This window comes from Rhinatrema bivittatum, chromosome 2 (assembly GCF_901001135.1).
Source record: "Rhinatrema bivittatum chromosome 2, aRhiBiv1.1, whole genome shotgun sequence".
Taxonomy (NCBI): domain Eukaryota; kingdom Metazoa; phylum Chordata; class Amphibia; order Gymnophiona; family Rhinatrematidae; genus Rhinatrema; species Rhinatrema bivittatum.
Genome location: NC_042616.1, coordinates 617,283,559 through 617,310,518, shown reverse-complemented (window position 1 = coordinate 617,310,518; position 26,960 = coordinate 617,283,559). Strand labels below are relative to the sequence as shown.

At 43.0% G+C, this 26,960-nt stretch overlaps 1 protein-coding gene across 1 annotated transcript in view; it reads left to right on the top strand.

The window, feature by feature from the left end:
* The window catches only part of KLHL14 (kelch like family member 14), a 211,989-nt gene that overhangs the window by 148,709 nt on the left and 36,320 nt on the right, over nucleotides 1-26,960 (top strand). Inside the window, exon 3 of the mRNA XM_029591202.1 lies at nucleotides 12,724-12,813. Coding sequence (XP_029447062.1) covers nucleotides 12,724-12,813 — 90 coding nt within the window. The remainder of the gene's footprint in view (nucleotides 1-12,723; nucleotides 12,814-26,960) is intronic.

Here is a 26,960-nt window from a genome sequence, read left to right as displayed (position 1 = left end):
AGAAAGGATGGTATAAAAGGAGAAAGGGACCTACAGAAGAAAGAACATGGGAGAGAGAACTGCAATAGAGACACAAATTGAAACAGGAAGAAATATGGCACCAGAGATTGGGAATCCTACCTCCTTTGCTTATTCTCTTAGCACAGGGGTTTTTAGCTCTTTTTTTTTTATAAAGGGATACATGAGCAGAAAGAGTATACTTTTAAATAAAAGTAGAAAACCCCTGTACTAAAGGGTTTTCTCTCTAGGGAGGGTGATTTCATAGTACTCTGTAGTACATTTGTTTTGAAAATCCTTCTTTAATTGGAGGGGGAACGTGCATTCATTGTCCACGCAGAAAGTTACACCTGCTGCCAGCAGGATGTAACATGAATGTGGGAACTTACACACATACTATTGAAAATATGAAAGTGTGCACGTAAGCAGTATCTGCCCTCCGGACGCCTAATCTCGATGCCTGCAGAACCATGCTACCTGCGTATCTTTATGTGCATTGGTCCGTCCCCAGGTTGATTTTCAAAGCACCATTTACACCCTAAAATGGGGTTTTATGTTCATACTGTAAGTTGCCTTGAAAATCAGGACCTGTAAAGCCAGTGTTTAAAGCCATTTTAGCCAAGTAAATAGTAATTTACCTAGGTAAACTGATCTACTTAGAAATTGCTGTCAACCCAGTTGAATGTGCACACAAGCCTCCATAGCACGCCTACTTTTAGCCAGGTAAAATAGTTCTCGGGATTGTGTTTAGATTGGGGAGGGAAAATAGTGCCAGGCACTTGGCATTTTCAAATGTACTGAAACCCCTAGCTGGGGTATATAAAATAATAACCAGGTGCCAAGGGGGTTAGGATGTTGTACACTGGTGAATGGGTTCAAAATGTGATTGTTATATAGCTCATGCCTTTTCATTGGTAGCTCAAGTCAAGTTACATTCAGGTATGGTACGGTAGTTACTGATTCTTCCTTGTTCCCAGAGGGCCCCAGATGATGCAGTGGGCTGGGCGCAGAAGGGGGCTGCTTCTTTACGGGGCAGGTAAACCGCTCCCCTCCGTGGATGAACTCTTCACTTTTCATGCTTCTTTCAACTCACAACAACCCAAAGGCGCTACCACCTCATGAGAACCCAAACCCTGGGATAAAAAAGTTCAGTCCACAACTTGATTGGTATCTCCAGTATTCTTAAAATTTGTTAAACATTCAAAACACACGGTGTCTTCAGAAGTTCAAATTCCACAGGAATGCACAGCAAAGCAGCCAATCAGCGGCAAAACGAAATAACTTTAGCAGCACCACGTACTCCTACAGCATATGGAATTCATCTCTGACACAAATCCAACACAGTCCATAGGTGTAAAAATCATTCATTTACTCCATTCAGAAGTTAGGGTAAAGAATGGGACTTCCAAGCACCATGCTGTTCTCTTTGATGGTGTCCTCATGATTCTACCTAAGGGTTTTTCAAAAAGAAATAGGCCTTAAGCCTAGGAGCAGAGTGTTAGGCTAACTCCCCAGTGGAAAAAAAAAGAGTCTTTACTGCTTTCTGCCCCAGAGAGCTCAAACACAACAGGCAAAATTGCTGGACAGAAAACACTGGAAAAGGAGAAAAAAAAGTGTCTCCCACCTGTTGTAAGTATAACCTTTTATACCCACAGATGTCCTCCTGTGACATCACCAACACTTAAAGCAGAGCTTTCCAAAGTGTGTGTCGCAACACTTTAGTGTGTCGCCTGTAGTGTGCCGCGCAAGCCCGGTGCACGTGACGGGGTGGAGCAAGTGGTATACCGAGAAGAAGTCAGGGGAAGCCAATGCGGCCACCGTTGGACCTCGTCCCACTGGCGGCTGAATAGTGAAATATTGCTGTGCTATGCCGGAGACACACAGCAGGAAGATTGGCAGGGCTGTGGTGAAGCTCATGTCACCACGGCCCGAAGAAAACGGTCACGTCTAAACGTGCAGGTGCTCCTCCTCCTTCCTGCCCGCGCGGCTCCGGCAACATTTTTCTTCCGGGGCCGCGCGGGCAGGAAGGAGGAGGAGCATCAGCCACGTGCAGAAGAGGAGCAGCGTTGTTGCAGCGGGCTAAGAAGAGGAGGAGGCCCGGTAGCAGGGCTGCCACCGCGGATTGGCCCAAGAAGATCAGGGCCGCCGCTGCCACGAATCGGCCTGAGAAGATCAGGGCCGCTGCAGAGCCCATCTTGCAGCGACCCATGAAGAGGAGGCCCAGAGGTAAGAGAGAGGCTGAGGGCCTGTAGAGTGTGTGTATGAGATGAGTTGAGAGATTATGTGTCTGTGTGTGAGAGTGAGTTGAGAGACTGTGTGTGGGAGTGAGGTCCTGAATGTTTGCAGAGACAGCATGTGAGAGCCTGTGTGTATGTGTGAGAGAGACAGCATATGACAGTGAGAGCCTGTGTGTATGAATGATTGTATGAGAGCGAGCATATGACAGTGAGAGCCTGTGTGTATGAATGATTGTATGAGAGAGAGCATGTGACAGTGAGAGCCTGTGCATGAGCAAGACAGCATGTGGGAGTGAGAGAGAGCCTGGGTGTGTGAGAGTCAGACAGCATGTGCAAGAGAGAGACTGTGTATGAATGATTGTATGAGAGAGAGCATGTGAGAGTGAGAGCCTGTGAGTGTGTGTGAGAGCCTGTGAGTGTGTGTGTGAGAGAGAGAGAAAGCATGTGAGAATGAGAACCAGTGTTTGAGGGAAGAAGATAGATGGAGAGAAAAGAAATAGAAAAAAAGACAATATGAAAAGAATTGGCAAAAAAATAAGAAAGGGAAGGTGGAACAAAAAAGCCTGTGACCAACCGATTAGAAAATTAAGATCAGACAGCAAAGGTAAAAAATAAATAAATTACTTTTTACTGATTGGCACATGTAATCTTTGGGAATGTGCAAGATTAGCACTTTCTCTATGCATATCTCACAATGTACGAGATCAACATGGAGGAAGTGGAAACCCACGGGGCCTGCACAGTGGAGGCAACAGAATGGGCTTCAGTTCCAGTAGCAGCAATCAGCGCCTCCCCAATAGCCATGCGGCATCAGTGACAGTGGTAGCAGAGGAATGAGAGAGGCTCCGAGGTTGCTGGCAAAAGAAAGAGAGGGGGTCTGCCTTTAGTGTGTGCATGTGTATGAATGGGAGTCTGCCTGGGGCTGTATGTGTGAGAATAGGTGCCTGCCTGTGTGTGGTGTATGTGTGTTTGAGAATGAATTGGTGCCTGCCTGGGGGTCTGTATGTGTGAGAATGAATGTGTGCATGCCTGGGGATGGTGAGGGAGTGGTGTGAAAATGAATGGGAGCCTGCCTGGGGGTCAGTTTCAGTGTGTGAGAATGATTGGGAACTTGCCTGGGTGTGTGTGTTTGTGTGTATGTGAGGGAGCCAGAGAGAGTGAGAGCATGAGTGTGTATGAGAAAATCCAGGGGAGTAAGAGTTTGTGTGGGGGGGGGTGTGGAGGGGGAGAGAGTGTCTTAGAGCCTGAGAGTGTGTCAGTGTCTGTGAGAGCGAGAGGTTATGGTGGGTATAAGAGCATGAATGTGTATGTATGTGACAGTGTATGTGTGAGAGAGTATGGACATGTGAGTATGTGTGAGAGAAAGAGGATAACCTCCTAATCCTTGACTGGAAATCAAGAGCTCCCACGTATGGACAACAGAGGCTTTTTAAAAATCCTTATTAGTTTAATTATTGGGTGTTATTTGATATATGTGCTGTTTTGAAATATTTTATTGGTGTTTGGGAAATTGTAAAAAATGTATATGATTTTAATTAATAAAAATTCTATTTATCAGTAGTTTTAAAATATTCTTTTATTAGTAAGGTTTTACTATTATAACTGATGCTTTATGTTTCTTGATTTTATTTGTTTTATGAGGAATGGTGGTTCTGTTTTTCCATTGTTAATACACAGAGTCTGGCTTCTTGGGGTTTCCATTTCAGTTTTTGTCTAATTTGTGCTCCTTTATTTTGTATTCTGTATTTGGTGAGGGTCTGTCTCTGCTCTGTATGTGTGACCATGGTGAGAGATTCTGCTAGCATAGGGATCTATAGCAATCTGGTTTGTTTTGTTTCCTCAGTAGGTGGTGTATTGGTATTCTAGGACCCAGTCTAATATTTACCCTTGCTTTTTCACAGGTAGGGTTATTGTTGTTTCTCCTTTATTTTGTATTCTGTATTTGGTGAGGGTCTGTCTCTGCTCTGTGTGTGTGACCACAATGAGAGATTCTGCTAGCATAGGGATCTATAGCAATCTGGTTTGTTTTGTTTCCTCAGTAGGTGGTGTATTGGTATTCTAGGACCCAGTGTAATATTTACCCTTGCTTTTTAACAGGTAGGGTTATTGTTGTTTGGGTCCTTAGTGTTATTACTGTTATGTTATGATGGGATTGCAGTATAGATTTTGAGTGTCTTTTTTTGCGGGGTTTTGTGTTCGTTCACAATGTGCCAGGCAGTGGAAGGTGTTCGTGCTGCTGTTACTGTGAGGTGAAACCAGAATTTGAAAATATCTTTTACTATGATGAGCTATAAGGGAAACATCCAAGCTCCATTGTTTGGGGGAATTTCAGTGGATGTACAAAGTTACAAAACTGGAGGTGCAGGATTTGTATTGACATTCTGTCCCTTCCTATAAATTCCAGACTTCACTCTCATAGCCCTATAGAATTAGTTGAATGAGGCTATCAAATAATTTTATAGTGTGAAACTGGCCAGATTTTTAAAATTAAGCAGAAGACCCTTTGCACTTTTGTATTAACACAAATATTCAAAAGCTGTGTTCATCCCATCAAGCTCATATATCTCATTAAAGAGGTAAATTGAATAACACAATAACTTTGTTTTATTATTGTTACTCATAAATTATAACAATAACATTAATCTTGGAGTATTATATATTTTTAATATAAATGAAAGGTTTTCACAAGATAGGTTGTGTCGTGAAACATTTTATTATGTATATATTTAAGGAAACATACATAAATTGTTGAAATACATTTCGTTCGTTTAACCTTTAACCTCTGGTTTGCTGAATTACTGTGTCAAGAAATTATGTCTGTCTAAAAAGTGTGTCACCAACATGAAAAGTTTGGAAAGCTCTGACTTAAAGGAACAATCCTCATTTTCCACCAACTACCACTGAAACACTTTACAACCCATTGTTTTACATAGGTAGAGGCTGAGTGACATTCAAGTAGAAGTCAAGGAAAAACATTAGTGGCACATGGACCGGAACCAGGGTGAAAATCAGGGCCAGGGCCACACATATGTGCTGTAACTCTCCTCCCCCTTTTCTCTTGGCCACCCAGACACACATAAGGCACAAAGTACCATGGGTGCTTTTACTATATGTGCTTTTTGCTAGCTCATTTTCTAAAGAAATGCCACCACGTTAGTTTTTCTTTGAAAATCAGTAGATGGTAAAAGTTCCTGAGAACTTTGCAACTACATGCCCTCTTTGTGTCTGTGGGAAGAATTAAGTAACCACAATTGCCCAGATTTTTTTATTTTTTTTTTTACAATTTACAGAGATGCCGGTTTAAAAAAAAAAAGTTTTTTTTTAAGTTAGTTTGTTTCACAGTTATATTGCTTCAGGTTAGGGAGAGGTACTTTGGTACTGCATCATTCATTGTGCAGCTCTCTCTCTCTCTCTCTCTTTGCGAAATTGTCTTTTCCACCTTCGGCTGCGCTTATTCGTTTGCAAAGTTGAACATTCTTTGCTGGGGGCCCTTCCTGACGTGTGTGTGTGCTGTTGGATTTTAAAATCTGCTTTTTAAAAGTGCCTTTCTCCTACTCCCTCCTAGTAAAGTGACCTTTTTAAATGGAGGGAAGTGGGGTTTAGATGACAGCCATGATAAATGCGGTCATGTTCACTCAATAAAAGAAGGCCCAGTGCATTTGAGGATAAATCAGTGAAATGTAGAGCCCCACCTGTCTGTCTCCATCATTCATTTCCACTGTCACTTTCACAGTGGCTGATGGATCACAGTTGCTGTAAAATTAGACAGCCTTTAATCTCATTTCATCCTGATTAGCTTCTCTTTACCCTTTCCCTCTGACTCACTGACTGACACGCTAGAAACTCACACGGTGTGCTGTGTTTGAGTGAAGAGTACAGAACTTATCTTCAAATACCCTTCTGTTTGGTAAAGGAGCCAGGTGTTCTCCTTGCTTGAAAAAACTTTTTAAGGCTGCCTTGCGTTCTGCCCAACTAAAATCAATAGACAAAAGGAACAATTAGCCAAACTGATACTAGTGCAGGTGCAGGGGTCTGATGTAGGAAGGTTTTCTCCCGTTCTTTGACTGCGAGGGAGGACCTTTCCATAATTCAGGCCCATGGTGGTTAAGTAAGCATGACCGAGGCCCCTGTGGTATCACACATTCACTGTCTACTTTAGTTTCAGAGCGCAGAAAACTTGGACAGTGTCTAACTTGGGCCATTTCAACCTTTTTTTTTTTTTTTTTTTTTTAAATGTACCCCTTCTGTCTCAAAGTTTTAGCTCATGTAGCCCTTTATAAAAAAAAATATATATATATATATATATTAAAATAAGACTGAAAATCCTTGCGCGGAGTGAATAAGGGGCAACGTAAGATTACAAATCTCTGGATACATGTTTCTTCCTCTTTCTATTTTGGTTTGTTTCTCTCTTGAATCTCTCTCTGTCTTGTTTCCATTTCTTTCCTCTCTCCTGTTATCCCATCCTCTCTCTCTCCCACTGGTATCTCTTTTCTTCTCCTCTGTCTGCCTTCCTCACCCTTTATCCCTCTCTCCTGTAGGCATTTCTCCCTTCCCTTCCCATCTCTCCTTCCCTTGAGACTCTTCCCTTCCCCCAAGATCCTTTTATCCCTCCCCCTCCCCAGTCCTTTTTCTCCCATCCTCCCCATGGTCCTCTGCAGCGGCAGCAGTGACCTGTGGTGAGTAAAACGTGGGCTGGGATCCAAGTCAGTGCATGGGCTCCTCTCCCAGGCCCCCACCCTCCTATATAAGCAAGCAGGGCCTGGGAGCAGAGCTACGAGTACAGTCTCAGATGTCAACCCACATGGCTGCAGCTCTTGCCACCATCACAGTGGTGCTCAGGGCAGATCTGGGTTGCAGGAAGACGGGCCCATGACAGTGACGGTATCAGTTAGAGGAAGGATAAGAGAAGAGCTGCGGAGGCCATCCTGGTTCATACCCAATATGAACTTTTCAGGTTACCCCTGTTGAAAACTCCTGGACTAGTTCTCACCTGTTGGGTCCCACATTTATTATAACTAGTATGTTTAGCTCTATGCTGTTCTTCATTTTTATAATTTCATTTTTTTAAATGCTTTTTGTTGGAGAGCTTGGCACACAGTAGTCTGTAACTGTAATACTGCAAGGCGCTAAGGGTATGGTGGAATCACCCGGGAGCCTTGTCAAGGCTTCGTCCTTCTTGGTTTGCAGATGATTTGGAAGTTAGTATAGGGGCAGGGCAAGTGACCCAGTGGGTGGTATACTGTTGTGCTGTCATGAAATTTGCCGAGGTTCACTTCAGGAGCCCAGATCTCAGCGCTTCCACGTCACCCAGCTTCCTGAGCAAGACTGTAGGCAGCGCTTGGCTTTTTACTAACTCTCCTAATCCAGTGGCTCGACTGATCTGAGACAGAGGTCAGTGCGTTTATGAAGGAAGCCACCCTAGACCTCAGCCCAGTGCTCTGCCCTTGCAAGTCACTCAGTTATAGTCGGCCAAGTTCTTTGTGTCTCTTCCCTCGCTCTTCAAAACCCCCCCACCCCAGCTGTGATTTCACAGGGCATAGTCTGCACTAATACGAGTGCTTAAGGAGGGACGATAAGGCACTGAGGATGAAAAAGAAAACCTAGGGTATGTGGGTTTATATCCATAGGTTTTTCTGTTTGTTCATAGCCAGAACTCCTTCCCTTTCCACAACGCCAAAAATGTTAAAGCAGCAACGATTTTTCAGAAAACAAACAGACCTGCATCTAGTGCTAAAGCTTCTCTATTTAGTCTTAAGTGTCCTTTCTTTTTACATTTTTATTTTTTATTTCCTGTATTTTTACGGTTTTTTTTTTTTTTTTTCAAGAATAAAAGGTGCAAGGTCCCTTTTGAGTGGGTGGGTGAGCAGGAAATGACCTGGTAACTTAAGCTGTGACACGCAGCAGGATTCACCCGGGTAACTTTAGTATGTGTTTCATCCAACCAAGCTTGCACGGGTACGTTTACCCGGGTAGTGCTCAGTATCGTTGCTGCCCGACTAAACTTAAGTCCTGTCCCTAGAACCCCCGTCCCCCTCCCACCCCGGCCATTCTTCATTTTACCTGGCTCAACTCTCGGGCCCATCCCTCCTGACTGTAATTTAGTGATAGAGAGGTCAAGAGGGCCCTGGAGCACGTTCTGTGCACCAACTCTAATAAATAAATAAATGACCTGCACTCCACCCCAGTACAGGTCGCTGATGCCATCACAGGGCAGGAGGATCTTGGAGAGAAATGGGAAAAGAGGGAGTGTAAAAGGTCACCTGGGTAAAATTTAGCCAGTAAGGGGGGGGGAAATGTTTAATTACATGTTTTTGTTCAGGTACCTGAAAAGTTACTCGGCAAACCCCTTTGATTGTGGACCTCAAAATACTTATTTCTTAGGGAACATGCCCTGTATTCCCTGGATCGGTTGTTCACACTGTGTGGCGCTGTAATGTTTGCATTTTTTGAGGCGTTGCGGCAGGCTAGCGCCCCGACACACTGGCAGTCAGAATGGTGGACGTGGCCAGTACAGAAGAACTTTCAAAAACCGGAGAGTAAAAATCAAAATAAGAACCATAAATGGGGGCGTTTTGAAGATTGATTTAGTTTAAACTTCCAGCTGAGTTATTTAAAAACAATTTGTTTTGCTGCTTCTGCCGCTTCCCACAGATTTATTCGTTGTAAGAATTTCACTGTTTAAAATATATGTAAATGAAAATGTGAGGATTAAACCTTGGTTTTATAAAAGGGGTTTGATATATGTACAGATTTTTTTTTTTAAGTCTCTCAGCTTGTGAGAATTGTAAGGGGATAGCAGCTGAGCAGCGGGCTGAAGATGCTGAGAGCGAGAAGACAGAAGCCACCCACTTCATTCCACCAGGGAGCCCCCCTCCTCCTCTTCCGTGGGGAAGGGAGGGCTGATGCTGGAGAGCAAGGTTTAAGACGATGTGAAGAGAGGACCCCATGACCAGTCCTGGCGCTGATTTACATTACAGGCAGTTCCAGGGAAGCCAGCGGGGGGCTGCCCGTGTCTGGCGCATTCTTGGTAGCTTGCACCCACCTGATGCTATTAAGAGGCCAGCGCTGTGTGTGGGGGGAGCACTATAGAGATGGATTAACTAAAAGTCAGAGTGGTGTAGTGTAGAGCGTCACGTTAAGCTGTGTTACCTGGCGATACCTCTTGCAGAAGGAAGACTAACATCAAGCCCCAATGAAATGCAGCTCAGCTCCTTCCTCCCCCCACCACATCATGAATGTAACGCAGCTGCTTCTTTCATTAACGCCTGCCAGTAAGGGGGGGTGGGGAGGGTCAAATGATGTCCTGTCAGAACAGGTGCTGTTTGAATGGGCATCGACCTCCGACCCTGTTTATGTTTATACGCAGCACAAGAAAATAATTATGGACTAACCCAGCAACAACCCCTCCACACACACACCCACACCCAGTCTCATAAAGATAAGTTGCGAGAATATGGCCTCAATAGATGTCTTATCCCTAAAACTGCCTGCTCCTGCAACTGTGCCATTTGAGAACACAAGTGATATTCAGCCTGCCCTCTTAAAGCTAGAAGTAGCTTATTTATTTATTTATTACCGCCTTGGCCAGAAACTTCAGCAGGCAGACGAAAAGAGCCTATACGATGCCTAGGAGAATGTGCCCGAAAAGTACAACACTGGGCATTTTTTTTATTATCATTATCGTAATTATGATCGTTACATGTACCATACTGCATAACTGAATTTTGAGAAGGAGAGATGATAAATCAGGTGAAATGAGAGATATATAACCCAAAATAATCCAAGTGTGAGTTAGGCTGCCGTTTTTATTGGCGTTGGCAAAAAGAGTAGAGAGTGAGAGCTGGCCCTGAGTCATATTGATTTCCCACTGCACTGGTTTCCTAAGTGCTCTGCTGATCCGTGTCAAGCAATAAGTTCCCTGCCTGTACATGCACAATGCCTCCCCGTTTGTCCTCACCTAGATTTAAGGTGCCCATTTGATGAGACGAACAAGGACATTGCTTTCCTACTGGTGCCACTGGGCCAAAACTGCCTTTATATGATGGCTTATACTGATTGTGTTTAAATTTATCATATAGATTGCATACGGCAGTATGCAATTAATTATGGTGTAATGCTGTACATCATAGAGTACAGCTTGATCATCAAATATAGTACAGTTAACTAAAGGCAGACTCTAAAAACAAAATTTCTAAATAAAAGTAAATATGCAGTGCATTTGAAGTAAAGCCAGCACAATGTGGATCTCAGTTTTCATAGTTACCCTATGAAGGTTTTACAGCACTTTCTAGACAAGAAGGGCCATACAAGTAAGTAGATTGAATCTGAGCGAGGATTACTACTAAGGAGATCATGTAGGTAGTTAAGTGAATCCCTTGGGAAAATGGTCCATGTATCAGTTGGGCCTTATTTTAGAAAAAGAAGTGAAACTGGATGGAAATTTAGGGGGTATACATTCTGTTCCCATTGTTTTGAACACTTCTGAACATTCCCCAGAAGCCTCTGTTTATCAGTAATAGAAATATATTGTCATTAGGCAGCAAGATAGAACAGTATGTATATATCAAGCACCAGGAAACCTCTGGGATTTTTTTATTTTTTAAAGTGCATAAGGATAGAGTTTCTAAAGGGTCTTACTGCCTGACTTCAGGAGTTAACCAGCGGGACCCAAGCTTTTGAAAGTTTTGCCCTGCAGAGCAGCTGTGTTCTGCATTTAGCCGCCCAAAGGGGCCAATGCAATAAAGCTGCATAGAAAGCGAGCGCTGAACAGTCAGCGCCTGCTCTCTGGCGCCATGCAATATTTAAATTAGGGGGTCGCGTTAGCAAGGAGGCGCATCCTTACTAACGCGAACCCAATTGGTTTTCGTGACTGCCGTACGACGGTCACGAAAACCGACACCGATAAACCCGACGTCGGTTTTCGTGACTACCTTTCGCTGGTAAGGAAAACTGACGCCGAGTTTATCGGCATTGGTTTTCCTTACTGGCAGACGGCCGTCACGAAAACCAATGCCGATAGACCCGGCATCAGTTTTCCTGACCCGGCGGACGGCAGTTACGAAAATTGACACCGAGTTTATTGGCATCGGTTTTCGTGACTCGACTGTCCACCGGTAGAAAACAGACGCCGATAAACGATATTAAGTAGGAGGCAGTAGAGAAAAGCAGTTTTTTCTGCTTTTCTATACTTTTTTTTGATGAGCACAGCTATTAACGCCTGCTCCAGGCAGGCATTAATAGACACACATTTTTTTTTTTTGCATTGGGAGTGAATGCCCAATAGCCTCATTCACATGCATTTGCATGTAATGAGCGCTATTAGACTCACTCCGTTGGACGCGCATTGAATATGCGCTAATCCCCTTATTGCATTAGGGGATTGATTAGTGCCTATTCTACCCATGTCCGACTGCATATTGCATCGGCCCCAAAATAGGGTCGGGTAGGGTAGGGGGAGAAATTTAGCTGAATATCTCAAAATTTCAATGTTAGGTTGCTGTCTCTGTGTGCAAACAGCCGGCTTAAATCTAGCTGGCTATCTTGTTGTAAGAGCAATTTATTGAACATTTATCCCATAGTGTAAACTTTTAAAAGCTAGAACCTAATGTATTTCCCAAGTGAGAAATTTCTGACTCTGAACACCAAAAGGTGAAAATATGGTTTGCAAAATTCAGAATTTTATTCAAATAAAAATATGCTTTCCTGCCCCCCTTCCACCCCCACCCCCCAAAACCACACACAATTTTGCTTTTTAAAAGTTCTGGATTGATAGCACTAGAAACCACAGTGCTCCTTGTAGCTAGAGATAGAGAAGTAGTAATTGAAGGTTAGCGCCCAAAATCCTAACAGTGATTTTCTGAGGATCACCCGCCCTCTCCCCCCACCCCAAGGCTGAGTCAGTTTTTCAGTCTCTAGTCTCATTCTTCTCCTGGTCTCTGTGCTGATACTGCCACTAACAGTGCCAGTGGTGATAGCGCATTTTCAGTGCCGTGGTCCCTTGTCAAGTGGGGACTGGAATGATTCCACCAACTCATTTCTCATGTGATGCTAAACAGCTTTCAGATAACAATAACTCCCAGCAACTACTGACCTGCCCTAATATTTGAACCAGTGACCTAGAAATGAAAGGCTTTATCTCCTATGCCAGTCTGCTGAGCCATCTACTTTCCCCTTGTGAATGTGTTCTCAGTTTGTGCATTTTGCTAGATTACCCTCCCCGCCATATCTGAATTCTCTGTGTACTGTTATTGCATGCTTTGCTATTCCAATTATTATGGGGGTTGATGTATAATATCTGCATGACTGCCTATCTGCCACTCGTCCTGGTGATGCTGGACATGAACGGTCAGCCAAGGCCATTGGTGGATGTATTATGAAAATTTCTTAAACTATTCTAGAAGGTTATCCAATAAACACAATATTAGGAGCGGTACTGTATTACCACCTAAACAAATAAGAATGTGTTGGTTTGTTTTGTTTTTTACAGTTATGCCCTATAACAGTGCTCATCATTGTGTTGTGGAAGTAGAAAACTTCTTGTTTGTGCTGGGAGGAGAAGACCAGTGGAACCCTAATGGTGAGTGCCGTGCAATAACTTAAGACGGTAACTTTTAAACATCTGCGCGCATATGCCGGCTCGCACGAATGGACACATCCATTTTATAACATATGCGCATATATGCGCGCATGGTATAAAATCGGCTGTACGCATGTATATGTGCACACAATTTTATATGGACGCGTGCATGTGCGCGCAAACGCCAGCTCTACCGCATAAGTGGGGGGATTTTAAAAACAACGCGCACCGATACAATAGCTCTTTTTCACATTTCATTCCCATTTAATGGATTAGACTTCCTAAACACCCCCCCCCCCCCCCCGTTATGTAGCTTCCCTCTTACCCTTTTAACATCTATCCTTAAATCCCCACTGACTTGCCTAGTTTTTTTATTTTAATACTTACACGCCATCCAGAGCAGAAGTAAAGTTTCCTGGTAGGGAACCCCGGTGCACGCTTTTGCGCATAAATACTTATGTGCACATTTCAAGGCAACTTTCTGGAACACCCTTGTCCCGCCTATACTCCGCCCAGACCATGCCCACACCATGCCCCTTTTTTAAAACTTTTTGATTTGGTGCGCATACTGTGAGATTCACGGGTACTTGCCTGCTTTTTAATATCTGTGCGGCGTGCACCAGCCTGAGACACGTATATCTCCTGACTCTGGTGCATGTAGAGCTTTTAAAATCAATCTTTAAGATTCTTTGTAGGCCATGACACCTTTAATTGGAGCAACATGAAACTGATATGGCAGTGCTGTGCACCAGCTTTTGGATCATGGATGCTCCATTTCAGATGTCAGACTGTGAAGATGCCATTGTCCAGATGTCAGGTGAAGCAAAAGCTAATGTAAAACAACATCTTTGGCCTTATTAAATGAGCAACTGCATATCTTTTATTGTAGAGATCAACAAATGTTTTTCTACAATCCTAAATCCTGCCTGTATTATCCAGGGTTTTTCCCTAAGGAGCGATTTATTTATTTCTTTCACAACCCTGAATCTCAAATCTCTGATCTGGGCAATTCTCTTGGATGAGATTAATCAGATCTTGGATTGCAGTCTTCAGCAGATTTTCGAATTGTGAAAACATGTTGTAAAATGCTGGGTACATCTCTATTTTGTAGGAATTGCCCTGTTTTGAAAAAGCGGAACAAAAAAAAAAAACAAAAACGTGCAGGAGATTGTTCTTTTCTGCTTTGTTCCTAAAATCCTAAAGACAAGTCACTAAATGAGTTATGCCTTCTTACTTCTAATCAAACTGTGTGGCAGTGGATCTAAATTTCTTGAAGTAAAATAATATCTACTGTGGAGTTTCTCCTTGCCTGAGTAAACTGCTCCTTTCAGGAAACAATTACATTTCATTTTCACTGGAATAGATTTTGATAAAGAATAGCCTGGATAGTGATACTCTGCTCAAAGTTATCTCTAGTGTGTTTGATTAATGCCTTCATAAAAAAGTCTTTTGATATTAAAAATCACCTGCAACTGGAACAAAATAGGCTCTGTGATATATATATATATCTTGGGCTAACACATGTCCTAAGTAAAGTTAAAAGTAAAATTTATGTGCATGAGGTTTTTGAATCAACTGTTCCCCTTTTACTTGCAGCAAAATGAATGTTTGGTAGGAGCTAGAACACACTGTTTATTGCAATGAAAAGTAGAACAGCTGGGACTACCTTTTGGAAAATAATCTTAAAAAAAAAACCACAGTTAAAATGTAATTAAATTTGGAGCCAAGAATTGGCTGATGGGCTCACATTCCATATTCCTTGTCTTCTCCTAACCATCATGATGATGCCTATCAGTTTGGGTACTGCTTCAAAGCACCCAACTGGTGATCAGGAAAATGACAAGATAGATGGAGGAAGGAAGACCATAGAGCTGCTGGACATTATTTTCCCTTCTCAGAATAATTATACATAGGGCTTCTATTTTTAGGTGTTTATAAAATTATAATTTAGGTGTTCATTTTCCAGCTAATTAGGAGTTATAATTTGAGGGTACAAAAATCATTGTTTATTGATGTTTTCCTGATGCAGGTATTTACTATTGCTGGGTGGAATCAAAATACATACATTTCCATAACATATATGTACTTCCATAACATAAACAATATATTCCCCCAGCCATCAGTACATGCCCCCTACTGACCAGAGCTGCCTCCCCCCACATAATCCCAGCCACACCGCTCTTCTTCCCCACCGCTGGCTTTATCATGCTTAAACTTCCTGCCCTGGTTCATTCTGCCCTCTTACAACAGCTCTGGAGATCGCCATTGGGAACAGCTGTACAGCTGAACTGGTGGGAGGAAAATAGAGGCCTATTAGCTGCCAAATGTTTGTACATCTAAATTGTCTATGTGGAAAAGGCACAAAAACAGAGTAGAGGACTCAAGGAAGGCAAGGAAAGGGATGAAAGAGTACCAGGGCAATGGTGTTTTTATGGTGTTTGTTTAATAAAAACCTATGATTTATTTATTTATTTTTTTTGCATCTGGGTGTTTTATTAGTGTTTATTGGTTAAAACCTAAAAACAGAAGCCTGAATTGTAGCAGTTTACTTTTTTTTTAATTTTCAGATCTTTACTGAATAAGCATGTAATCATACAAACAAGAAATAATACAGAAACACAAGTAAATCAAACAAGAACACAAAACAACACAAACGTCAAGGCAACGATAGAATTTAGAAGTCCTAGCAGAAACATGCTCATATATCTGGGTCTGTCTAGCCAGGCAATACAAGGGACCTAATGTTTCCCGGCCATGGCAGGCCCGCAGCTGACTCTACTCAGCCCTGACACCTGGGTCCCGCACCTGGCCCTTCCTCCTTGGCAGCGGTAGGCAGTCGCCTACGCGCCCGCACTCCTGCCACACTCCCAGGCTCCTCCAGCAGCTCCGCAGCCTCCTCTGGTCCCAGAGGCACTCTATGAAGTTAGCAAGTAGCACATTTAAGACTAATCGGAGAAAATTCTTTTTCACTCAACGTACAATTAAGCTCAAATTTGTTGCCAGGGGATGTGGTTAGTGCAGTTAGTGTAGCTGGGTTTAAAAAAAGGTTTGGATAAGTTTTTGGAGGAGAAGTTCATTAACTGCAATTAATTGTTGACTTAGGGAATGGCATCTGCTATTACTGGCATCAGTAGCATGGGATCTTCTTAGTATTTGGGTACTTGCCAGCCTCTTGTGGCCTGGTTTGGCATTTGTTGGAAACAGGATGCTGGGCTTGATGGACCCTTGGCCTGACCCATCATGGAAATTTCTTATGTTCTTATGATGTACACTTTGAAGTGCCGAAAAGCGAAATATAAAAATATAAATAAATAAATAAATACTAGATTAGATAAGCCATTCACTCTTTTTCTGCCATAACGTTTCTATTTTCTAGTAGCTATTCAGATTATTACAAAGTTTTGTGGTTATTCATGGGAAAGGAAGAGTGCTCATTGTGAATTAATTAGGGAATTCTGTATGCTCATCTGACCGAAATGGTAAAATACAAATGAGAAAGATAAAAACTGTTCTGGATAAGAAGAGATATCTTGCAAGTATTCATGCTATATGGCTGGCAACTGGGATATATCATTAGCAGTGTGGACAGCTATAATTGGACAAACTGAATAGTGGACTATTTGGTTTGACACTATGTTACTATAATGTGTCATACATCATTTCCCTACAGTATTCCAGAATATAATGCAAAGACCCAAATACGAAGCCCACAGAGATGGGCCACCCGGACTTAAGTACTATAACTATTAATAGGTTAAACACAGGGATGGTAACTTTCAAATCAGCGTGTGTGGGCACATTTACACACATACGTCTGCTTGCGCCCAGGAACATGATCATTTTATAACATGCACATGTTATAAAATAGCCTGGCCGCGTGTACATGCGTGCCAAATTTTAAGTGGGCGTGCATGTGCACACAAATCCCACTTCTTCCATGTAAATCTGGGGATTTTAAAAGATCACCGTTCACTAGTTAAGAGATAAGTCTTCCAAATCCCTCTAGTTTAATAGCCTTCACTCCCTGTTATACCTGACCTTTAAAACCTGTCAGATCTGCCTATTTTTCTTTATTTTATTACTTACACTTCATCCATAGCAGAAGTAAAGTTACGCAGCAGGGGACCTTGGCACGCACCAGATCACATAAGTATTTACACACACATCTCAGATTCATGAACCCGAAATGCCCATGCCCCTGCCCCACCCTGTCTTGAAAACTTTCGAGATGTGCGCTGTCTGGGAGATACACGCATATCTTGGCAGCTTTTAAAATCCACCGAGCAAGTGCAAGCCCGACATAGTCACGCATCCCCTGATTAATGCACACATAGGGCTTTTAAAATTCACCTATACGAAGTCATAATAAACTACAGCCAGACATCCCTTCGTTAACTTAATCCATAAATGGCTTCCATATTTACCTGTCTCAGGATACCCCTCGCAGACCCAATATGTACATTTTTCTATGGCATAAGTATTTTATATAATTTGAAACCAGGGGACTAGAGGAGGCTTATTAAATTAATTCTGTTGACTGGTAATATGACTTACAGCTACAAGTCAATGATTAACTCATTGAATTGTCCTAGCTTTGCTTATTTGGTACCCAACAATCAAGTAACTCGTTGTCTAGGTAGAGAGAAATTTGCAATGTTATAAATTCAAGATATGATCTTTTCCAGGCATGATCACTATATATGGTACACCTCTCGCTGATCAGCAAAGCATTAACATTCATTTTATGTAGTCTCTCAGGTGTATACGGCCAAAGATAAAATATCTTACAACCATTCGTACTGGAAGAGTTCCCTTTCTGGAGCCTCTTAAACAAACCCAACTACTCCTCCAATAGATTCAGACCAATATCAGCTTCCCAAAGAAGATTTCAGTTTTTTCCGGGGCTTCTACAGTACAATCAGTCAAAAATAGTAATGCTACTACTATTGCTACTGTTCATCATTTCTAAAATGCTTCTAGAGATACGCAGCAAAAAGACCATTCCTTCTCCATGGAGCATGCACTCTAGTCAAGACAAATAAATCTATGGGAAAGGGCATGTGTTGTAGGGAAGTACTTAGGATTGAAAAGCAGCTTTCAAAAGGTGAGTTTTTAAACTGGATTTGAATTCGGCCAGAGAAGGAGCATGACCAGCAACTCAGGGAATCTATTCGAGGCATACGGTGCAGCAGATGGAAAGCGTAGAGATAGGAGCTGTGATGGAGGAGAAGTGCATAGATAAGAGCGAGTTTCCCAATGAACAGAATTCACAAGGAAGTGCCTGGGGAGAGAGAAGACAAGATAGTAATGAGTAGCTGTCCAGAGGGAGAAGACAGGGGCATAAGAACATGCCATACTGGGTCAGAACAATCATCCTGTTTCCAACAGTGGCCAATCCAGGCCATGAGAACCTGGCAAGTACCCAAAAACTAAGCCTAACCCATGCTACTGATGCTAGTAATAGAAGTGGCTATTTTTTATGTCAACTTACTTAGTAGCAGGTAATGGACTTCTCCTCCAAGAACTTATCCAATCCTTTATTAAACCCAGCTACACTAACTGCACTAACCACATCCCCTGGCAACAAATTCCAGAGTTTAATTGTGCGTTGATTGAAAAAGAACTTTCTCCGATTAGTTTTAAATGTGCTACATGCTAACTTCATGGAATGCCCCATAGTCCTTCTATTATCCGAAAGAGTAAATAACCAATTCATATTTACCCGTTCTAGACCTCTCATGATTTTAAACACCTCTATCATATTCCCCCTCAGCCGTCTCTTCTCCAAGCTGAACAGTCCTAACCTCTGTAGTCTTTCCTCATAGCTGAGCTGTTCCATCCCCTTTATCATTTTGGTCACCCTTTTCTGTACCTTCTCCATCGCAATTATATCTTTTTTGAGATGCAGCTACCAGAATTGTACACAGTATTCAAGGTGCGGTCTCACCATGGAGCAATACAGAGGCATTATGACATTTTCTGTTTTATTCACCATTCCCTTTCTAATAATTCCCAACATTGTTTGCTTTTTTGACTGCCACAGCACACTGAACCAACGATTTCAATGTGTTATCCACTATGACGCCTAGATCTCTTTCTTGGTCGGTAGCTCCTCATATGGAAATAACATTGTGTAATTGTAGCATGGGTTATTTTTCCCTATATGCATCACCTTGCACTTAGCCACATTAAATTTCATCTGCCATTTGGATGCCCAATTTTCTAGTCTCACAAGATCTTCCTGCAATTTATCACAATCTGATTGTGATTTAACTACTCTGAATAATTTTGTATCATCTGCAAATTTGTCGTTTTCCTTTCCAAATATACTGCATCTACCGGTTCTCCTATGTCCACATGTTTATTTACCCCTTCAAAAAATGTAGGAGATTTGGGAGGCAAGATTTCCTTTGGGTAAATCCATTTTGGCTGTGTCCCATCAAACCATGTCTAGCTAAATGTTTTGTGATTTTATTCTTTATAACAGTTTCCACGGCACTGAAGTCAAGCTCACTGGTCCATAGTTTTCTGGATCACCCCTGGATCCCTTTTTAAATATAGGGGTTACTTTGATCATCTCCCAATCTTCAGGTACATCTGATGATTTTAATGATAGGTTACAAATTTTTACTAATAGTTCTGAAATTTCATTTTTTAGTTCTTTCAGAACACTGGGGGGGGGGGGGGGGTATACCATCCGGTCCAGGTGATTTACTACTCTTTAGTTTGACAATCAGCCTATCACATCTTCCAGGTTCACCGTGATTTGGTTCAGTTGATCAGAATCATCACCCATGAAAACCTTCTCCGGAATGGGTATCTCTACAACATTCTCTTCAGTAAACACTGAAGCAAAGAAATCATTAAATCTTTCCGTGATGGCCTTATCTTTAAGTGCCCCTTTAACCCCTTGATCATCCAACGGTCCAACCGACTCCCTTGCAGGCTTTCTCCTTCGGATATATTTTAAAAAGTTTTTATTGTGAGTTTTTGCCTCTATGGCCAACTTCTTTTCAAATTTTCTATTAGCCTGTCTTATTAATGTCTTACATTTAACTTGCCACTGCTTATGCTTTATCCTATTTTCTTCTGAAGGAGCCTTCTTCCAATTTTTGAATGAAGATCTTTTGGCTAAAATGCCTCTTTCACCTCACCTTTTAACCATGCCAGTAATCGTTTTGCCTTCCTTCCACCTTTCTTAATGCCGTCTGGTCTGTGCTTCTAGGATGGTATTTTTTTAACAATGTCCAGGCTTGTTGCGCACTTTTTACCTTTGTAGCTGCACTTTCCGGTTTTTTTCTATCTATTTTTCTCATTTTATCAAAGTTTCCCTTTTGAAAGTTTAGCGCTAGAGCCGTGGATTTACCCACTGTCCTCCTTCTAGTCATTAATTCAAGAAGCACTATGGGTAGACCTAAAAACAGATGATGGAGCATCAATTTATATTGGAGTGGTTTACAGGCCCCCGAACCAAAAGGAAGAGCTGGACAGAGACCTGGTTGAAGACATCCATAAGATAGGTAAGAAGGGAGAAGTGGTGATCGTGGGTGACTTTAATATGCCAGATGTAGACTGGAAAATCCCATCTGCAGAATCTAAAAATAGTAGAGCAATAGTGGATGCCATGCAAGTAGCTTTGTTCAAACAAATGGTATTAGAACCCACGAGAGAAGGAAATATACTCGACTTAGTGCTCACTAATGCAGATAATGTCTCTGATGTCGAGGTGGGCACCCACCTCAGCACCAGTGATCATCAAACAATATGGTTTAATATCACTAAAAGAATAGGGAAAAGAACCACAAAGACCCGAGTTTTACAATTCAAAAACACAGACTTTGAGGAAATGGGGAAGTACCTAGAGGAAGAACTAAATGGATGGGAGAATGAGAGAGATGTGGATCAGCAGTGGATCAATCTAAAAGGAGCAATCACCAAGGCAACTACTCTTTATGTTAGAAATGTAAAGAAAAGCAAAAGGAAAATGAAACCTATCTGGTTCTCAAACGAGGTGGCTGACAAAATTAAAGCTAAAAGAACAGCATTCAAAAAATATAAAAGATCCCAAAGGGAGGAGCACAAAGAAGAATATTTGATTCAACTGAGGGAGACGAAGAAATTAATCAAGTTGGCAAAAAGTCAAGCGGAAGAGAGGATTGCCAAGGAGATAAAAAATGGTGACAAAACATTTTTCAGATACATCAGCGAAAAGAGAAAAGTCCATAGTGGTATAGTGAAATTGAAAGGTGGAAATGATCAATGTGTGGAGAGAGACGAAGAAATGGCAGAAATATTAAATGAATACTTCAGCTCTGTATTCACTAAAGAAGACCCTGGAGAAGGACCATTTCTACACAAGAAGCTGGAGGGTAGTGGAATAGATGAAAATCATTTTACAGTAGAAAATGTATGGGAAGAGCTAAAGAATCTGAAAGTGGACAAAGCCATGGGGCCTGATGGGATTCATCCAAGGATTCTGAGGGAGCTCAGAGATGTGCTGGCGGGTCCGCTGTGTGACCTGTTCAATAGATCCCTAGAAACGGGAGTGGTGCCGAGTGATTGGAGAAGAGCGGTGGTGGTCCCGCTTCACAAGAGTGGGAACAGAGAAGAGGCTGGTAACTACAGACCGGTTAGCCTCACTTCGGTGGTGGGAAAAGTAATGGAGTCACTGTTGAAAGAGAGAATAGTGAAATATCTACAGTCCGGAGAATTGATGGACCAGAGGCAGCATGGATTCACCAGGGGAAGATCCTGTCAGACAAATCTGATTGACTTTTTCGACTGGGTAACCAAGGAATTGGATCAAGGAAGAGCGCTAGATGTCATCTACTTGGATTTCAGCAAAGCTTTTGATACGGTTCCGCACAGGAGACTGGTGAATAAAACAAAAAGCTTGGGAGTGAGTGCCGAAGTGGTGACCTGGATTGCAAACTGGTTGACGGACAGAAGACAATGCGTGATGGTAAATGGAACTTTCTCTGAAGAGAGAGCGGTTTTAAGTGGTGTACCGCAAGGATCGGTGTTGGGACCGGTCCTGTTCAATATCTTTGTGAGCGACATTGCGGACGGGATAGAAGGTAAGGTTTGTCTTTTTGCGGACGACACTAAGATCTGCAACAGAGTGGACACGCCGGAAGGAGTGGAGAGAATGAGACGGGATTTAAGGAAGCTGGAAGAGTGGTCGAAGATATGGCAGCTGAAATTCAATGCCAAGAAGTGCAAAGTCATGCATTTGGGGAGTGGAAATCCGAATGAACTGTATTCGATGGGGGGGGAAAGGCTGATGTGCACGGAGCAGGAGAGAGACCTTGGGGTGATAGTGTCTAATGATATGAAGTCGGCGAAACAATGCGACAAGGCGATTGCAAAAGCCAGAAGAATGCTGGGATGCATAGAGAGAGGAATATCGAGTAAGAAAAGGGAAGTGATAATCCCCTTGTACAGGTCCTTGGTGAGGCCTCACCTGGAGTACTGTGTTCAGTTCTGGAGACCGTATCTACAAAGAGACAAGGACAAGTTGGAGGCGGTACAGAGAAGGGCGACCAGGAAGGTGGAGGGTCTTCATCGGTTGACATACGAGGAGAGATTGAAGAATCTAAATATGTACACCCTGGAGGAAAGGAGGAGCAGGGGTGATATGATTCAAACTTTCAGATACTTGAAAAACTTTAACGATCCAAAGACAATGACAAACCTTTTCCAACAGAAAAAAATCAGCAGAACCAGAGGTCACGAGCTGAGGCTCCAAGGAGGAAGACTAAGAACCAATGTCAGGAAGAATTTCTTCACGGAGAGAGTGGTGGATGCCTGGAATGCCCTTCCGGAGGAAGTGGTGAAGTCCAAAACTGTGAAGCACTTCAAAGGGGCATGGGATAAATATTGTGGATCCATCAGGTCCAGAGGACGCATATAAAGAGCAGGTAGTAAAATACTGCACGGAGCGGCAGTAGCCACAGAGGCATTCACGGAGCGGGATGCCAGTGGCCAGTGGTAGGTGTCCACCTTCATGGAGCGGAAGGATGTAGGGCTGTCATCTCCCAATTAAATAAAAAACAAAAACAAAAAACAAAACAGGGATGGGATCCATCAGGTCTAGAGGACACATATAAAGAGCAGGTAGTAAAATACTGCACGGAGCGGCAGTAGCCACAGAGGCATTCACGGAGCGGGATGCCAGTGGCCAGTGGTAGGTGTCCATATAAAGAGCAGGTAGTAAAATACTGCACAGAGCGGCAGTAGCCACAGAGGCATTCACGGAGCGGGATGCCAGTGGCCAGTGGTAGGTGTCCACCTTCACGGAGCGGAAGGATGGAGGGCTGTCATCTCCCAATTAAATAAATAATAAAAAAACCCAGGGATGGGATCCATCAGTTCTAGAGGACGCATATAAAGAGCAGGTAGTAAAACACTGCATGGAGCGGCAGTAGCCACAGAGGCATTAACGGAGCGGGATGCCAGTGGCCGGTGGTAGGTGTCCACCTTCACAGAGTAGAAGGATGAAGGGCATCCATCTCCCAATTAAAAAAAGAAAAGAAAAAAAGAAAAAAAAACAGGGATGGGTTCATGGGCTTATAGGTATTACCAATTATTAGGCTTTTCAATATTTGATGATAGTTAATGTGACTTTCAAGGCATTCTTCACTTTCGGTGCATGTCCGGCATGACTCCTTGCTTCAATGACAGGGGAAAAGAAAAACTGATACTTCACACATTTCCAGCATTGCCCTCTGCTTCATGGCAGAGAGCTATGCTGCCGCTTACCCAACTAATCAAACTTAATATTTCACTTGGAAGCAGCTCCAGCACTGCTCTCTACATTAATGGTGGGGGTGAAAAGGGAATTAGAACATAAGGTTACTAAGAGCCAAGAGAAACAGTTAAGTATGAGAACAAATGTGTGAAGCTTGCTGGGCAGACTGGATGGACCGGTTGGTCTTCTTCTGCCGTCATTTCTATGTTTCTATGTTTCTATTGCCAAGCGGCCCCACCACCATTACCTCTCTCACCAAATCCTATGCTCCACTGAGAATTAGATCTAAAATTGCTCCCTCTCTTATCCGTTCCTGAACCAATTGCTCCATAAAACTGTCTTTTATTCCATCCAGGAACTTTTATCTCTCTAGCATGCCCTAATGCTTCACTTACCCAGTCAGTGTTGAGGTAATTGAAATCTCCCATTATTACTGCACTACCAGTTTAGTTAGCTTCCCTAATTTCTCTTAGCATTTCACTGTCCACATATGGCTGTGCAGATTCCCATGTGGTTCAAAGCAGCAATGCAGCCCAGAGCTGCAGATGTGGAGGATGCAGCCAACATACCACTGCTGTCCTCCTCCTGCTAACAGCTGCTGCCTGCCTGCCTGCCTAAATTGGTCCCAGATCTCCTGCAGCAATTCTGCAGGAAGGGATGGATTTTGGTAGAGCCGTGGTCCCTGTGGCCCACCCCATTCCGACACCTATGGCAGACGTTATTCTTCTTGAAACACTCTTAGCACATCAGGATTGTTCTATAACAGTGTGAATAGTGAGGGATGAGTTACTAGCTAAAATGTACAAGATAATTTTACTATATGTCTGCAATTATATGGTGCATAAATCTAAGTACTTTTTTTCTGGAATAAAAAGGTGATGTACTCAGATGCAGGCCATCCTTTGGGGACGGCCTGCATCTGAGTACCCTACCACACACACCCCCCTCCACCCTCCCCCCCCCCCCCCCCCATGATAGTCTCTCACACTGCAACAGGCTGCACAGGGCAGCAAGGCAAATATTACTCTGGTCCCTGGAATACCAAAAGACTTCCTACTGGAAAAACAAAATAAGCTGGAATGCTATAGATCTGTATACAGAAACTATATGCTAGCAGAATCACTTCCCTTAGTCACACATGCAGAATACAGAATAAGTAAGCACAGATTAGGAATAGAAATATGCAGACAGAAAATTAAACTAGAAACCCCAAGAAGTCATGCAGGGCAACACCAGAGAAAGAGAAGCAGACATGTATTTCCTCCTGTACCTTGCAAAATACAAAGACATCAGAGATGCACATTTGCATTCCCAGAGCTGACATATTGAAATCACTAAATCACAAATAAAATCAAATCACATATTCCCACACGACCTCTTAGATCTCAGAATAAAGGCCTTCTAGAAATACCGACCATAAGATATTGTCATCTAACTCAAACTAGAGATCGAGCGATTTCAGTTGCTGGCCCAAAGCTTTGGAACTCAGTGCCAGAGAAACTGCGAACAATACCAGACAATAAGAAATTTAAGAAAGAACTGAAAACATGGCTATTCGCTATTGCTTATGGTTTGGCTGATTCAGCCAATTCACCTTGACTCAGATATCCGAAATTTGTCTCAAACCTCCCCCCTTTTATCTGGCCACAATGACATCATATGTTTCTTCTTATGTGTCTGCCTATGTAGTACACCAAGGTAGGTTTACCTTGTTCATCTGCGTGCATGCCCATCTTTGTAACTTATCTTACGTTTGTCAGCCCTGTACACCGTTGTGAACTAGTGGTTTTTTTTACATGGAATGACGATATATAAAACATTCAAATAAATGTTTTATATATCGTTTTCTGGACATTTTGGATTCTGACATCATACTTCTCACGCTCAGTCATGAAGGATGGGGCTTAGCAGCCCCAACAGAACAATTCTTGCCCCCCACCCCATACAGTATATTCCTTCTCTTTACCCCCACTCCCTGCCCAGCATCAACATCGTTCAACCCCCATCTGTCTTTCCTCTGGACACAGAAATTCCTCTCTTTTGGCTGCCCCCCCCTCCCCCATTCCCTACCCAGACAGCGGCATCATCTCTTTTCTGTCTCTCCTCTCTCTGCACTCTCTCTATCCTCTCCCTACCCTCTGCCCAGCATCTCCCATGCCCTATAAAGCAGTTTTCTTATTTCTTGCCCTCTCCTAGGCATCTTTCTCCCTAACCCTTTGCTCAGTATCCCCCTCTTTCTACCCCTACTTCCCTGCCCAGTGGCATCCACAAATCCCCATTTCCTCCTTCTGCCTTCCCTTGAGATTAGCATCATCAGGTCCCCATTACCTCCCCCCCTCCCCCCCCCCCCCCCATCTAAGCCCCAAGATTTCAGCCAACAGGTTACTGTTATGACCAGAAGCAGAGATGCTTCCTCCTTACCAGTGGTGGCTCCGGTCATGGTGCACCCAAGGCGAATCTTCTTGAACTGTTGGAGTCTCCCCTTTAGCTTTGGGAGGTGTCAGCCAGGGGCAGCTGCATGCAGGCAGGAGCAGCTCCTCCTGCCTGCATCTCTTACTGCTTCCTAGCTTCCGACTCCTTTATCTCCACTGGAATTAGGGCAGCACATGAACACAGGAGGTGCATTTGTTTGAGCTCTGATTGGTTGAATACCTTATGCCTGTCCAAATGCTGCAGCGGTGTTTGGACAGGCTTAACACGTTCCACAAATCAGAGCCTATCCTGTACATCTCCCATGTTCAAGAGCCTTTTCTGTGCTGCTGCTGCTCCACCATTTGACCAGAAGGATGGACTTCATGCAAAGTACAATAGTGCCCCTTGTAGCCACAGGGCCCTGGGCTTTTGTCCTGTTTTCTCTCCTTCTCCCCTCTTCCCCCTTAATGCCAGCCCTGATGACAGGATGCAGGGGAAACGGGTGTCAGGTCCGCATGTGTATGTCTGGGGAGGGAGAATGGGGAAGCAATTCGAGCTGGCATCTGGTAGAAAAGCTGCCAGTACTAAATAAATATCAGCGCGTACCACCAGGAAAAAAAAAAAAAAATCCCTGGTAATTCTGATTTCTTCCTTGTCTTAATCAGGGCCCAGAGGAGCGTAGTGGTCTTTAGCCCTTACCACTTCCATTTCATCTGAACCCAATGCTTATCTGGATTTTCATTCAACCAGTAGGCAATACTCTTCAGCTGTAGTAAAAACTTGAAACCTGGGAGAGTCAGCTCCTCTCTCATTTGCATGCACATAATACTAGTTTAGAAATCTTCGCTTTCCTCACCAGATAAAGTCAGGTATTGCTTTGTTAATTTCCCAGAGGAGTTTGCTTGGGATAAGGAAGGATTGGCAGCATTTCAAACAGAAAGGTTATATGGGGAAGGAACATTCATCCGTATGGCAGCTTTTCTGC